Source organism: Sceloporus occidentalis, unplaced genomic scaffold, assembly GCF_023333645.1.
Source record: "Sceloporus occidentalis isolate IW3139 unplaced genomic scaffold, rSceOcc1.0.p SCAF_2, whole genome shotgun sequence".
Taxonomy (NCBI): Eukaryota; Metazoa; Chordata; class Lepidosauria; order Squamata; family Phrynosomatidae; genus Sceloporus; species Sceloporus occidentalis.
The window spans coordinates 240,202,630-240,216,194 of NW_028316982.1; the positions used below are offsets into that span (position 1 = coordinate 240,202,630).

Below are 13,565 nucleotides of genomic sequence, written 5' to 3' on the forward strand. Positions count from 1 at the left end.
TTTTTTTAGAATACCTGAATTTTCATATATTTACCTAATGAGGTATCTTGTAGATGGCACCCAAGTTTAGACACAAAAATCATTTTTTCTTTCATATACACCTCATACACATAGGCTGAAGATAATTATATACAATATTTTTGAGTAATGTTGTGCATGAAACGAAGCTTGCATATAATGAACCATCAGAAAGCAAAGATGTCACTGTCACAGCCACTCATGAAAAAAAGCTTTGGATTTTGGAATCCTGGATGAGGGAGATTCAGCCTGTACTACTATTCCTAACAGGTTCTAGGGCAATTTACAATATGGAAATAATAGTAAAGCCCAAGAAAGAGTAATAAGGAATATCAAATGATAATAAAAAGTGATGAAACAGCAGCTTCAAAAACAGCAAACAAGCACACAAAATATTTTTAGTGCTCAAAGTACACAGATAATGTATTTAAAAACTTGGGAGAATAAGAAGCTGCCAAGCAAGCTTACTGCTGTAGGGAGAGCTAAACAACCGAAAAGGCTCTCACTTATTTCACCTTTGTTGTCAGCCCAACAACGAAAGCATTGTCAAGATGATCAAAGCAGATAGACACATCAATATCAGGGTAGGTATTCATTCAGCTTAGCTATGCATTATGTATCTGTTTGGCTATTTCCATCATCCAACTTAAAGTTGCTACTGCTCAGTCCCATTACTTTTCTAGATGCATGAAAAGACAGTATCCTGGTTTATTGTGGTTTGTTTTTTAACTTATGAAATAAAAATAGCTTTTGAATACTGTCATGCTGCCTGCCACTTCCTCACTACAGAAGAGAGAACAACTAGTGACCCAGTCATGGGGAAGTTTCTTGGAAATCTGTGCCCTGGTGCCAGTTTCTGACTTTAAAATCAGCAGGGAATTTCTTGAGGCATGCCAGCATATTTTTTAATAACATGTCACCTTTGCTCACTTCACTGAAGTCTAGTGTCTGACATTAAAACAGTTCTTTCTACGAAAGCTCAAAAACAGATAGCTCTTCTAGTATATGTTTTTTAAAGAACAAATCCAAATGACTCTTGCAACTATGTACTATTTGTCTTCTGTGCACATGTCATTTAACCCACAATATACATGGCTTGAATTTCTAAAGAATTTGTGAATCTGCTGAAGTTCTAGTGAGAGAGTTATAATGAAAATCCTAAGCATGTTTGTAAGTGGAGCTTGTTTCCAGCTAAAGATAATATACAGAATAGAGAGGCAGCTCTCACTGCAATGCCACACACAAAGAAGACTAAGGCCCCATACAGACTGCCAAAATAAAGCTGCTTCGGGTCACTTTGGATGTATGCTGTTTAATTGATGCAAGCGTCCTAAGAGTCCGGAAGCTGCTCCAAAGCTGTGCTCCAGTCCTAAAAGTCCAGAAGCTGTGCCAAAGTCATGATCCAGTCCAAGGACTGGATCATGACTTTGGCACGGCTTCTAGACTCTTAGGACGCATGCATCATTTAAACAGCATACGTCCAAAGTGACCCAAAGCAGCTTTATTTTGGCCTGTCTGTATGGGGCCTAAGAATGGGAAGGACAGATATGAAGGAAGTAGACAAGATCCTAAAGAGTAAAGATATACAACTGAACATTTAAGGTAGAATCATCCAAGCCATTGTATTCCGCATCATGATGTACAGAGAGCTAGGCAATGAAGAAAGCAGATAAGAGGAAAATCAATTAATTTGAGATGATGTGCTGGAAAATTGTGCTGAGGATACCATCGACAGCCAAAAAGACAAACAAATGGGTCCTTGAGCAGATAAAGCCAGAAATCTTCGTAGAAGCCAAGATTATCAAATTGAGGCTGTCATACTTCGGCCACATGACTCACTGGAAAATACAATAATTCTAGGAAAGATGGACAGTAGTAGAAGGAGAGGAAGACCACATACCTGATGGATAGACTCAATCAAGGAGGCCATGGGCCTGAAATTACAAGACCTAAGCAGAGCAGTATAGGACAGGGGTCTTGGACCCCATACAATAGGGGACAACTTGGGGGCAATTAATTAATTAATTAATTAATTAATTAACAGCAACAACAAAAGTGAATTGTACAGCTCTCTCACATCCATACATGGTGATGGGAATACAATGACTTGAACAATTCTGTTCAAGTAGCAAAGAGATAATTGCCATGATTCTGCACCAAGCATATTCTGCATCAAACTGTGCTCTGTGCAGTTCTGTGTTCACCACACATGTCTCTTTTGAATGGGGTACAAGCGATTTTTCTGTAACCCTTTGTACACCATCCAAAACCTCTTCCATCCCTAGCCATGAAAGCCTTGGATAGGCACATAAAATGCTAAAGAAGTGGCTTGTCTCAGCTCAGAGGGGAAAAGAAAACATGAATCACTCTCTCCTTGCTGTCTTCCTCAGTAAGCAGCCAGAACTTCTCCTGGGATTTAGCACCTGGGGAGGGGGGTTTGGATATTGTGCAAGTGGCTGCAGAATTACACTTTGTGCTCTAACCAAAGAGATATACATGCATGTAAGCCACATTTCACGTACATGCATGTTACTAGCTGGATTTCAGCCATAGTTTCTTATTCTGTCTTAACTGGGACAATGCATATGGATTTGGAAAAAAAAAGGCTCAGAGGCAGATTTTTGTAATTCGTACTGGTAATGCTGTGTTACTGATTAGGCAAGAAAGTTGTAAACCAAAGTAAGCTTAAACAGTTTACCAACCTTTATTTTTCTAATCATTGCATTTACCTAGAGTGGAATAACAGGGGACTCCCCCCCCCCTTTTTTTTTTTTAGTTCAGAATTCAATGAGAACCATGTTACTCAGAAACTAAGGTGGGTTACACACCGCCATTAAAGTACGCGCAGAGCGCGTACTAAGGTTAAGGAGGTGCGGTGCTTCCGCACCTCCCTAACCCTAATACGCGCTCTGCGCGTAAAAAATGACAGCGGCCGTTCCAGACGGCCGCCATCATTTTTACGTAGCGGATGCTGTGCGTCCGCACGTGTCGCGGCGGCTATGACGCCGCAAGTGCGCCAGCAGCGTTTCGCGGCGTAATAGCTGCGAGAAGGAGCTCCACTTTGGAGCTCCTTTTTTGCTGCGTGAGGGAGTCGTGCGGTTTGCACGCAGTGGCTCCCTCGCGCAGCAAAGAGCAGCGCCGGCAGACCGCCGTATTTTGGCCGTCTGTAAAGAGCCTAAAATTTTGCAGTGCTAAATTGATGGTAATATTCAGCCTGTTTTGTCCTCTTCGCATCTCCTTGAGGAAATCAAAGTAGAAACTCTGTTAAACAGCAGTGGCCACAATTGCTCAGCAGTTAAAACACACATCCACAGATTCTGTATCTGTGGTTACATATAGTAACCTTACTATTTGTAACCTGTTGTTTTTGCTCTATTTCTGGACCAGGGTTCTTTAAATCAGTTTTTTAAAAACCTGGAAGAAGAGAAGAAACGTCTCCAAAACCAACTGAAAGATTATGAACTTAGACTAGAGCAAGAAGCAAAGGTTTGTATTCTGCCATAGCCATTGGCTTAGACATATTTGCAATATATGCTTTGTTATCTGATATATTTTTACCTACAGTATTGATGAGAGCAACACAATACATCTTGGAGGAGGGCATGTGTTTGTACTAATCCTGGGCTGTTCATTTTTTTTCCAATTTTTCGTCAGCTCTTCCTTTGTAACTTGTTACTGTTTTGGCATTTAGGCTTACCATAAAGCTAACGATGAACGCCGTGCATACTTAGCGATGATTTCACAAGTAAGTACGAGAATTTCTATAGCTTGATGAGAAAACATTTTATCCTAAACTTTATTCTGACTCATTTTTGGTTTTGTATCAGGCAGTGTTGTTCACAGACATATGTAATATTGCTCATGGACATGCTTCTGAAAAAGCAGTCTGGAATTCACAAAAGCTTATCCTAAAATAAACTAGTTAAAGGTGCCATAAGACTCCTTCCTTCTCTTTATGCTCCCAGGTTGCTTTTTCATAAGTTAGTTCTATTAAAATAATCCAAAGCTTTGTATCTCTTTGAAAACCCCATAAAGTAAAAGATTTTCACTCATATATTTCATTTTCCAGTTATTGTGATTTTCCTTAGTCATTCTGGACCATTGTCTTTAAGGAGACAGTAGATGAATCAGTCTCTCTTTACTATTTGTGTCAGGAAAGTTGTTTGCAAAAGTAATTTGTCCCCATTATTTGTTATACTGTTCAAAAATAATTAATTGTTTTTGCTTGTTAGAATATTGGGAAAAATGTGTTGCTTTACTAATTGCATTGCACATTAAACCTTAATTTCTGTCACTTTAAAAATGCTAAAATTAATCACAGTATGGCATAAAACATGAAAAATATGTCAAAATGTCTTTAAAGGTGATTTGAAACAGTTATTAGAATGTATAACTCAGTGCACCAATAAAGTACAGTGCGCCTGCGTCATACGCCGGCACGCTATACGTGGATTCCAGCATATGCTGGGAGCCGCACCAGAAAGGCTTCTCCCGTGCCCTGGAAGAAACAATGAGGTGCACACCTGTGGCGTACCACATGCACACCACGGGAATGAGCTCCATTGTTTCTAATGGGGTTTGACTTTACGTGGTATTTCCCTTATGTGGCGGGGTCTGGAACGGATCCCCTGCGTAAGGGAAGGGCCAACTGTAACTTAATTCCCATTCGTGTTACTTTTGAATTGTAACTTCGTTATATCTTCTTTACCAAAACAACCCTTCACAAATACAACCAGTAACTAATTACAGTTAACTATGGCTCGATACACACCGCCAGGAAGCGGTGTCCTGGCAGCGATAGTAGGGCTCGAGAGTGCACACCAATCACACGCTCCCAAGCCCTACTACATGCGGATAGTGCCACTATTGTGCAGCACCACCCACATGGGGGCATAGAGATGACGTGTGGGCGTCTGAGAGCCCCCACGTCTTTTAGCGGAAGCTGCATAAGGGCTGCATCGCAGCCCTTACGATGCCACAAACAAGAAGCCGCACAATGGAAATACCACCTGAGCATCCTTGAGTAGGAATTCCTAGAGAGTTTGGTTGCTGCCAAGTGTACTTGTCTAGAGAATGTGATTGTTATTAGGAAAATCTTTCAGTTTGGTAGCTTCTTCCTTAATGCATGAGAACCTATTAATTTAATCAGTTTGTATGCCCTTATAGAGGAGTATTTGAGGGTAATCTCAGCTTACAGATAGATTTGTTACTGAGGAAAATGGTCCTTTACATACAGATGCCTTTAGGACACTTAACAGAGCAGTCCCATGCATGTTTACTTAGAGATACATTCTGGTCTTTCCAGTGGAGTTTACTCCCCAATGAGTGTGCATAGGATTAAAAGTCTAAACCAGTACCTTGAATTGGATCTGAAACAGAAACTCACAGGCAGCTATATGAGGGTTTTTTTTTTTTGGGGGGGGGGGGTGTTCGGGCTATGAAGCTGTGTTCTAAAAGAGTTTATTCCTGACGTTTTGCTAGCAGCTGTGACTGGCATCTCCAGAGAATGCTGGCGTGGAAGAGAGTGGAGTATATACAATCAGCCCTTCCTTTACGTGGGGATACCACATAACCTTGAGCCCCATTGAAAACAATGGGGATTGTGCATGCAGCACAGCACGCGTGCCATCACTGTTTCTGGTGCACGGCTTTCAGCATAAGATCAAAGCCGCATATGGAGCACCTGTGTGTGACACAGGCACACTGTATACTGTTGGTTGAGAGGAAGCGATTTGCATGTTCATCTGTGTATTGTTCTGTTGCTGAATGGCAAGGCCTCTGGGTGTCTATTTAATTAATGATCCATTGTCTGCTGGGAAACCCATTCAACAACAGAACAATACACAGATTAACATGTAAATCACTTCCTCTCAAACAACAGTATATATACCCCCCTCTCTTCCATGCCAGCATTCTCTGTAGATGCCAGCCACAGCTATTGGCAAAACGTCAGGAATAAACTCTTTTAGAACACAGCCACATAGACTGAAAAACCCACAAAAAACTATGGATGCCAGCCATGAAAGCCTTCAACTTCAGCTATATGAGTCCTTATTTATAAGTTAGGAATAATATTTTTATGGACTTTTCAAAAGGTAACTGTTGTAGTAGCTCCTTCTACAGGCATACAGTCCCATAGTGTCAACCTGTCATTCCTCAGACTTGTTTGGCTCAGGCTTCTGTAGATTCAGTACTTAACATGGATAATGATGTTTTGAAAAGTAGATGACTGAAGAATATTCAGGGCCTTACACTGAATGCTCTCTAGTTATTTGTGGGTTTTTCAGGCTATGTGGCCATGTTCTAGAATAGTTTCTTCCTGACATTTCACCAGCATCTGTGGCTGGCATCTTCAGAGAATGCTTGCCTGGAAAGGACTTGGGTATATATATATTGTGTGACCTGGAAAGGCAGGAGTGATTTGCATGTGTATTGTTTTGTTGCTAATGGCAGGCCTCAGGGTGGGAGGGTCTGCAAAAGAGGATTAGTATCTGCTTGATAGTGCTCATCTGCTGGGAGATTTCTCATTTGTATTTGTTGAGTCTTTATCTTGCTATTTTTCAGGACTGGTAGCTAAACATTGTTCACTTAAGGGTTTCCTCTTTTCTGTTGAAATTGTCCAGGTGTTTGTGGATTTTAATGGCTTCCCTGTGCATCCTGACATAGTAGTGGTTGGCATGGTCCAGAATTTCAGTGTTTTCAAACAGTATTTTATGCCCAGGATGGTTTGTGACATGTTCTGCTACTGCTGATTTTTCTGGATGGCGCAGTCTGCAGTGTCTCTCGTGTTCCTTAATTCTTGTTTGCACACTGCATTTTGTGGTCCCTATGTAAATTTGTCTGCAGCTGCATGGTATGCGGTAAACTCCTGCGACTGTGAGAGGGTCTCTCTGGTCCTTGGCTGAGTGCAGCATTTTCTGTATTTTCTTTGTCAGTTTGTAAACCATTTGAAGGTTGTGCTTCCTCACCACTTTGCCTATTCTGTCTGTGACTCCTTCTGTGACTCCTGTGACTTTGTGTGCAAAATGTATAAATGTCAGTGTTGGAGCTCTTATACTTGGAGCTCTTTTTGGGGCCATATATGGGCCCAGTTCAGTGGGAAATACTGTAAGAAATACAATTTTCTGTGGTGTGATCAGCCAGTGATGTTCTGATAGTCAAATACACAGATTCTATAATATATATTTTAAGAAAGATATTTTCCCCAGTGCTTTATATTGTTTTAAGGGAACTGCTCTTTAAATAGTATAAAAAGCAGGAGCTTGTCATGATACTTTGCCTCTACTACAAACAAACAACTGTCATTCAATTCTTTGTCTACCAGTGCAAGGAAAAGAGAAGGCTGCAATTAGCAGTGTTTCCAAGTATGTAATTATCTCTGTCTTTTGGGATGAGATGTAATTGCTAAAGAACATTCTCCCATGTACACCAGTTGATGTGAATGTCTTTTGCAACATGCACAGTATCAGTATACGAGCCATTTCCAGTACCAGCCATCTGCAAATTGTAGCCTTAGATTGTAGCAATTCCTATCATCTTCAGCTAGCATGCCATATTTGGGAAGGCACCAAGTTGTGGAAGGCAGACATGCATTATGTATGTTCACTCACTGGCACTTTGTAATTCAAATTAAATTCTCTAATTTCCTGTATGTCAGGGGTAGGGAATATGTGGCCTGGAAACTGCAACAGTTCTTTAAAAATCCAAAGTCCCAGATCTCCCCAGAATAAAAATGTCCCCCCCCCCCAAATGGTTCAAAACTGCCACAAAACTCAGCAGTTTAGCTCCCACAGTATCCAAACTCCCCCCATTCCACTCTCCCTATTGGCCAAAACAAAACCAGAACTGAAATGATGTCACCTCTGATCATGTCAGGAGGTACAGCGGGGAGGGAGAATGACCCCAGCCTCTTCCACAATTGCCCAACACTGCTACGTGACAAGGCTCTTAACCTTTTAGTGAAGCCAGGGGAAAAGTGGGCACTCTTTAAATGTTTGCATTTGGATGTTTCTGCAGTTTATAGTTAGGACAAGGTATAACTCTTGAGATTAATGTCTCTGGCTATAAAGTTCTTTTTTCTCCTTCACAAAGTTTTAGACATATTGGACGACAGTATAGAAATAGTACAGTAATAAGACTGAAATATGTGTAAACTTGTGAACACTTGTTCTTAAGCTCCACATAGTGTTTCCTATTGTTTCCTTCTTGATTTTGATAAATTTTAAGAGTAGTCATCATTTTGAATTAATAGTAAAAGTCTCTCTTGCTCACTGATGTCTGCCCTAAACAGCTCTGCAACTGGATTGTAACAAATTTATTAACTCAATATCCTGGAGTATTAACTGGCAATCCACTAATAATAATGGTCAGTGGGTAGCATATCTATATTGTTTGGATAGAAGTCACAATTATGTGCTTTAATTCATTGACTGTAAATAATAATATTTATATAGCCAAATGGCTACAAGAACTATCCTTTTGAGGAGCCCTGGCTTGCACACTCCATTTTCTTATGTATAGCAGCTGCCTCCCTACTTCATGGTTTGAAGTGAAGAGTAGTTCACTGTTTTATCTGAACTGAACTGAAAAATTACAGTTTATATGGCAATCCTGCAGACCCAAAACTGAACACCGATTGCTACGGGGAAGATTTCTTCTTGAAGGCTCCTACTAGTGTTGGTTTGTCTTACCCAGTAATTTTTACAATGACTTTATGCTGAGCCAGACAACATAGGAGTTAAATTCAGCATAATTTGTATGGATATTATTGTCAGGGATCTCCTAATTATGGTCTAGTATTTCCAGCACATATATATTTCAGATTTGGAATTAATGCATTACAAGTCATAGTGTCATGTTATTTTGGTGAAGGAGTGTTATTACCTGGGCATAACAATGTTATTTTATGAAGTAACTTCATTTTGGGGAATGGAAGGTAACACATGACTTCTGAAACATGTTTTGGGAGATTGGAGGCCCTTTTCCTATTTTTAACCATATTTTTGTAAATAAATAAATATAGAAGTAAGGGAACATAATGTCCAACAGATATTGCTCTTTTTTAAAAAAAAATGTGGTTTTTAAAACAATATTCAAAGATCTGATAGATTTAGGAATTGACATGTGCTTCCATCTGCAGATATCAGGATCACTGAAACCATTTGAGAGGCAGAAAATGGAAACAGCAGATATGAAGAGGGAAAATCAGCTTTTGAAGTATGTAACACTCATTCTGCAACTGTTTCTTAAAAACAAATCTAGCCCTAACTTTGAAGTAGCTCATTACAGCCTGTATTGAAATGTACCTCTTTTTATCACAGTGTTATATAAAATTGCATAGGCTGATAATTACCGATTCTTCTTTATTCAAGCAATTTAATGGCTGAACAACGGAAAGAGCACAGGGGCACTCTTTGAAGAAACCAACGCACTGTTATTTCCAACTTGATATATTTTGTTATTCAGGCCACAGTCTGATTATTTGTCTTCAGAGCCCTGGCTGCAATCTTAACCCATATCCACAACCTCTCTAGCCATTAGCATTAGCTATTAGTCCCAAACCTATCCAGAACAGCTGGCAGCAACTTTCCTACAATGTACATCTATGTTGCTTGGGAGGGTGTATGAATGGAGCTGATTGTGTCTGTTTTTGCCTTTCTCACTGGCACCTCAATAAAAAAATCTTTCTGAACTTACAATAGGTAATGTTTTATTATTATTATTAACCTTTATTTATAAAGCGCTGTAAATTTACACAGCGCTGTACATACAATCTTTTAATTAGACGGTTCCCTGCCCTCAGGCTTACAATCTAAAAAGACACGACACAAAAGGAGAAGGGAGTGGTGGCGGGGAAGAGGATGTCATCCAGCATTTCTTCTCTACCTCTGAGGCCTGAACCAAGGAAGATGGACTGGAGGGAGGACATGGCTTCTTGGAGCTGGCCTGCCTCTCTCTCCCTCAAGACGGTGGATGGAGGGAGGGCATTTCTTCTTCCAGGCAGGCCTGGTGGAGCTGGCCTGCCTCTCTCTTTTTACTTTCTACAATGAATTTATACTGATTTTATATTCATTTACCTTTAGTCACTAGTATGTTCTGTTGCTGTTGTATTGTTAGAATAAGTATTTTATATTTTTAATATTCTGTACACTGCCCGAAGTAGTCTGGTTAGTTCAAGCAATAAATACATAAATACCTTACTTGGAACTGCCTCACATAAGTATGCAGGTCATGTCCAGTCTTTTTTTAACTCCTGACAAATAGTACTTAGCTGACAAACTATTTAATTCCATAGCACCTGTGAAGTAATCTATCGTTTTTCACATCCAGAATCTTTTAAAAATATTTAATATAAATTTAAGTTAAGATAGAAGCCAGGAATTTTGGGGGGGCTTACAGATCAAGTTAAATAGATATGGGTAATAGTTAATATCCCTAGTTTACTCTTCTTTCTAACAAGTAGTTTTTCTTCCTTATAGCAACTCCTCCTCGGTCCCCCCAGCTTTCCCTCTGTACTACAAAATACTTAAGCAACAATTTTTACCTGTTCTTTAATATTTTAGAGATGCTATTGTTCTCTTTTTAATAAGGTGGATAATTTTAAGCTGGCACTATGCCACTTTGTAATTGCTTTGGATGAATTTGTTAAAAGTCAAACTCTGTCTTTTAATTATACCGGTGGAGCAGAAATCTTTCCATATTATTAAATGTTCATGATGCACCAAGAACTAATATATTTGAGGGGACTGAGAATACAAAATTGTTCTGCAGTGTAGTGTTTCTGTGCCAAGTTTATACGTAGAAGATAACTATTGCATTAAAAAATCTACCTAGAATAAAGTGCCCCATTATTTAAACAAAATCCAGCAGTCTCATTTTTTATCATAATATTCATAGTTTGACGGATCACAGATTAAGGACTTGTTAGTTAATTGCTTTGTCTTATTCATTAAACAGATCTTACAGTATTAAAACAAACATGTATAGATCAATTCAGTTGGCAAGTTATGTCTTAATAATTCAGAAAAATATTCTTTGATAGATCATGTTAAATGCAATCTTTCGCAGTTGGCCTTCCATTTTCACGGGGGATCCGTTCCGGTACCCACCCCAGCGAAAATGGAGGCTCACGCTTATTCAAGCCCCATAGGCTTGAATGCAGTGTGGCACGGGCGTGCGCCATTGCAAATAGTGGAGGTCGCCCCTCCATGTATATTCAAGGCCACGGATCTCAGATTTGTGCGTTAGGAGAGGCGACTGTATAAGTGTTCAGATGCTGAACATCTTTGTACATAGAAAAGATCTTAATTCAAATATATGGCCAGTTTCACAAGAGCTACTTAAGTAGTAGAAGATAATTATTCTGATATCAGTGGGGCAGTGAGCCCGCTTTGAGTTTATTCTGAACATTAAAAGAGCTGTCCATGGTGGTATCCTCAAAATAGACTCAGAACCTTGGGTAGTTCCTTTCAAATTCAGACTGAAATCCAGAACAGATACACCAATGCACTGGCATTGAAGTCACTATCTTCACTGCTTAAACAGTTCTTGAGATAGGCCAGTTTGGGCAATGATATGTTTGATAAAGTTGAAACTTTAATAACCCACTTACGCTGTGGCAAACAATTGTTTCAGTTTGGTGTCATTAAAAGGGTTTAGGAAATAGTAGCATTTTTGGACAAATTTCCACATCTGGTACTAAGAGGAATAAAGGGATGTAATAGATGTTAAGGAAGTTGCAGATGGAACATATGGACCATGTTACTTTAGAGTAGCGATTTCCAAACTTTGGTCCTCCAGTTGTTTTGGACTTCAGCCCCAAAGTCCTGGGCAGCTTGGCCAAAAGTCAGGAATACTGGGAGCTGAAATCTAAAACATCTGGAGGACCAAGCTTTCAGAACCACAGCTGTATAATATAGGAGAGAGGGGCAACTGCCTCATGGAGCAGAGGCTAGTGGTGGCAGTAGCAGTCTATCAGCCATTCCTCCTAAATCTCCTGGTTGTCCCTTTCTGTTGGAGATGTGTGTGAAATATGTGAAGGATGGTGTCTCATTGCCACTGTTGAAGTGAGCTACACTTACTGGGCCAGTTAGTTTCTGTATGTAGCATGCGGAGTGATGTGGGCTCCAGTTTTCTATTCCTCTGGCAACCAATTGTTTTCAGTTGACTCCCTGTGAGCACTGCATTAGTGGGCAGCTCCAGAGGCCAGTCAGAACACACTGCTGATTATGGGATACTAGTTTTCTGAATGATTTACATTTAAGGAGGAGTCATAATCCAATTAGCATCAGGTCTCATCTGATCTTGGAAGCTAAGCAAGATCAGCTCTGGTTAGTAATTGTATGGGGGACCACCATGGAATACCAGGTGCTATAGTCTATATTTCAGAGGAAGGCAATGGCAAAGCATCTCTTGAGTATTCCTTGCCTAAAACAACAACAACAAAACCTCTGTGAAATTTTTAACTTGAAAGCCTATATGCATGGCATTTCCAATGTCTGTCTCCCACACAGTTTGTTAGGAAGAAATATCATTTCAGGAGTTTCAGTTTCACAGTCACTGATATGTTGAAATGGTTATGTGTATGTCCAGAAAGAGAGCTTTCTGTCTTGATTTTGTTCTTTAACTATACTAATTAAAAGTTTGTTAGAGTAAACAGTTTGTTAGAGTAAGTTTGTTAAACAGGCACTATTGAAGGGCAGTTTTTACCTGCGAGAACACCCCTCTAGGAATCTCTAGGTTCTTCAGCACAATTCTATGGTCAACATCTGCCAGAGTTTAACCATAGAATAGCACTGGAAGACCTACAAATGCCTAAAGAATTTTTTTTCTCTAAGAATCACTAGGGCCTCCAGCATGATTCTGTGGTCAATGTCTGGCAGAATTGTGCTGGAGGATGTAGAGATTAAATCGGTGAATAGTCAGATCTGCAAAAGTCAAAGCTGCAAATGTAGAGGCCAACTGTTGATTATTTTGAATGTATGGTGGTCTTCTTGAGGGGATAATGGCAACAAGAGATATGCCCACTATATTTGGGTTAATTATCTTCAGTGTAGGTAGTCTAAAATTGAACCTGTGAGACTCATTGTTTAACCAGTTATTTAGCACAGCTTGATTTCCTCTTCAGTTTGCAAGTGAAACCATGCTTGACCTATTTTTACTAAACCCAGCTCACTTCTATTATATGAACACATTATTATTATTATTATTATTATTATTATTATTATTATTTATGTAGTGCTGTAGATTTGCACAGCGCTGTACATAAAAACAATAAATATATAAGAGTAAACCTGCCTATGGCATACAATCTAAGGCTGCAGTCCTCTCTATCTCAGTATAGCACACTATGCAGAATTACATTGTGCCAAGCCGTTCACTACTCCCCCTGGACCTACCATAGCTGCTGAAGCCCCCACCCATGGCCATTCTGTATCTGGTTGGGGAGGGGGTTAGAAGCATCTGGAAGTGTCCCTGTAAGTAGACGCAAAGCAGTTATATCAGCCACTGAGGTCCTCTGGAAGTGTTAGCAGCTGATGTAATAATTT

General features: G+C 39.8%; 1 protein-coding gene across 7 annotated transcripts in view; it reads left to right on the forward strand.

Moving 5' to 3' along the window:
- Nucleotides 1-13,565, forward strand: part of CCDC169 (coiled-coil domain containing 169) — a 51,045-nt gene that overhangs the window by 24,903 nt on the left and 12,577 nt on the right. For 4 of the 7 annotated variants that reach the window (XM_089508193.1, XM_089508194.1, XM_089508195.1 and 1 more), the window contains 4 exons: nt 546-602; nt 3,406-3,504; nt 3,710-3,763; nt 9,158-9,234. In XM_089508193.1, coding sequence (XP_089364319.1) covers nt 546-602; nt 3,406-3,504; nt 3,710-3,763; nt 9,158-9,234 — 287 coding nt within the window. Of the gene's footprint in view, nt 1-545; nt 603-3,405; nt 3,505-3,709; nt 3,764-9,157; nt 9,235-9,389; nt 9,702-13,565 lie in introns of those variants that run through there. The other 3 variants (XM_089508197.1, XM_089508199.1, XM_089508196.1) reach the window with 2 other exon arrangements.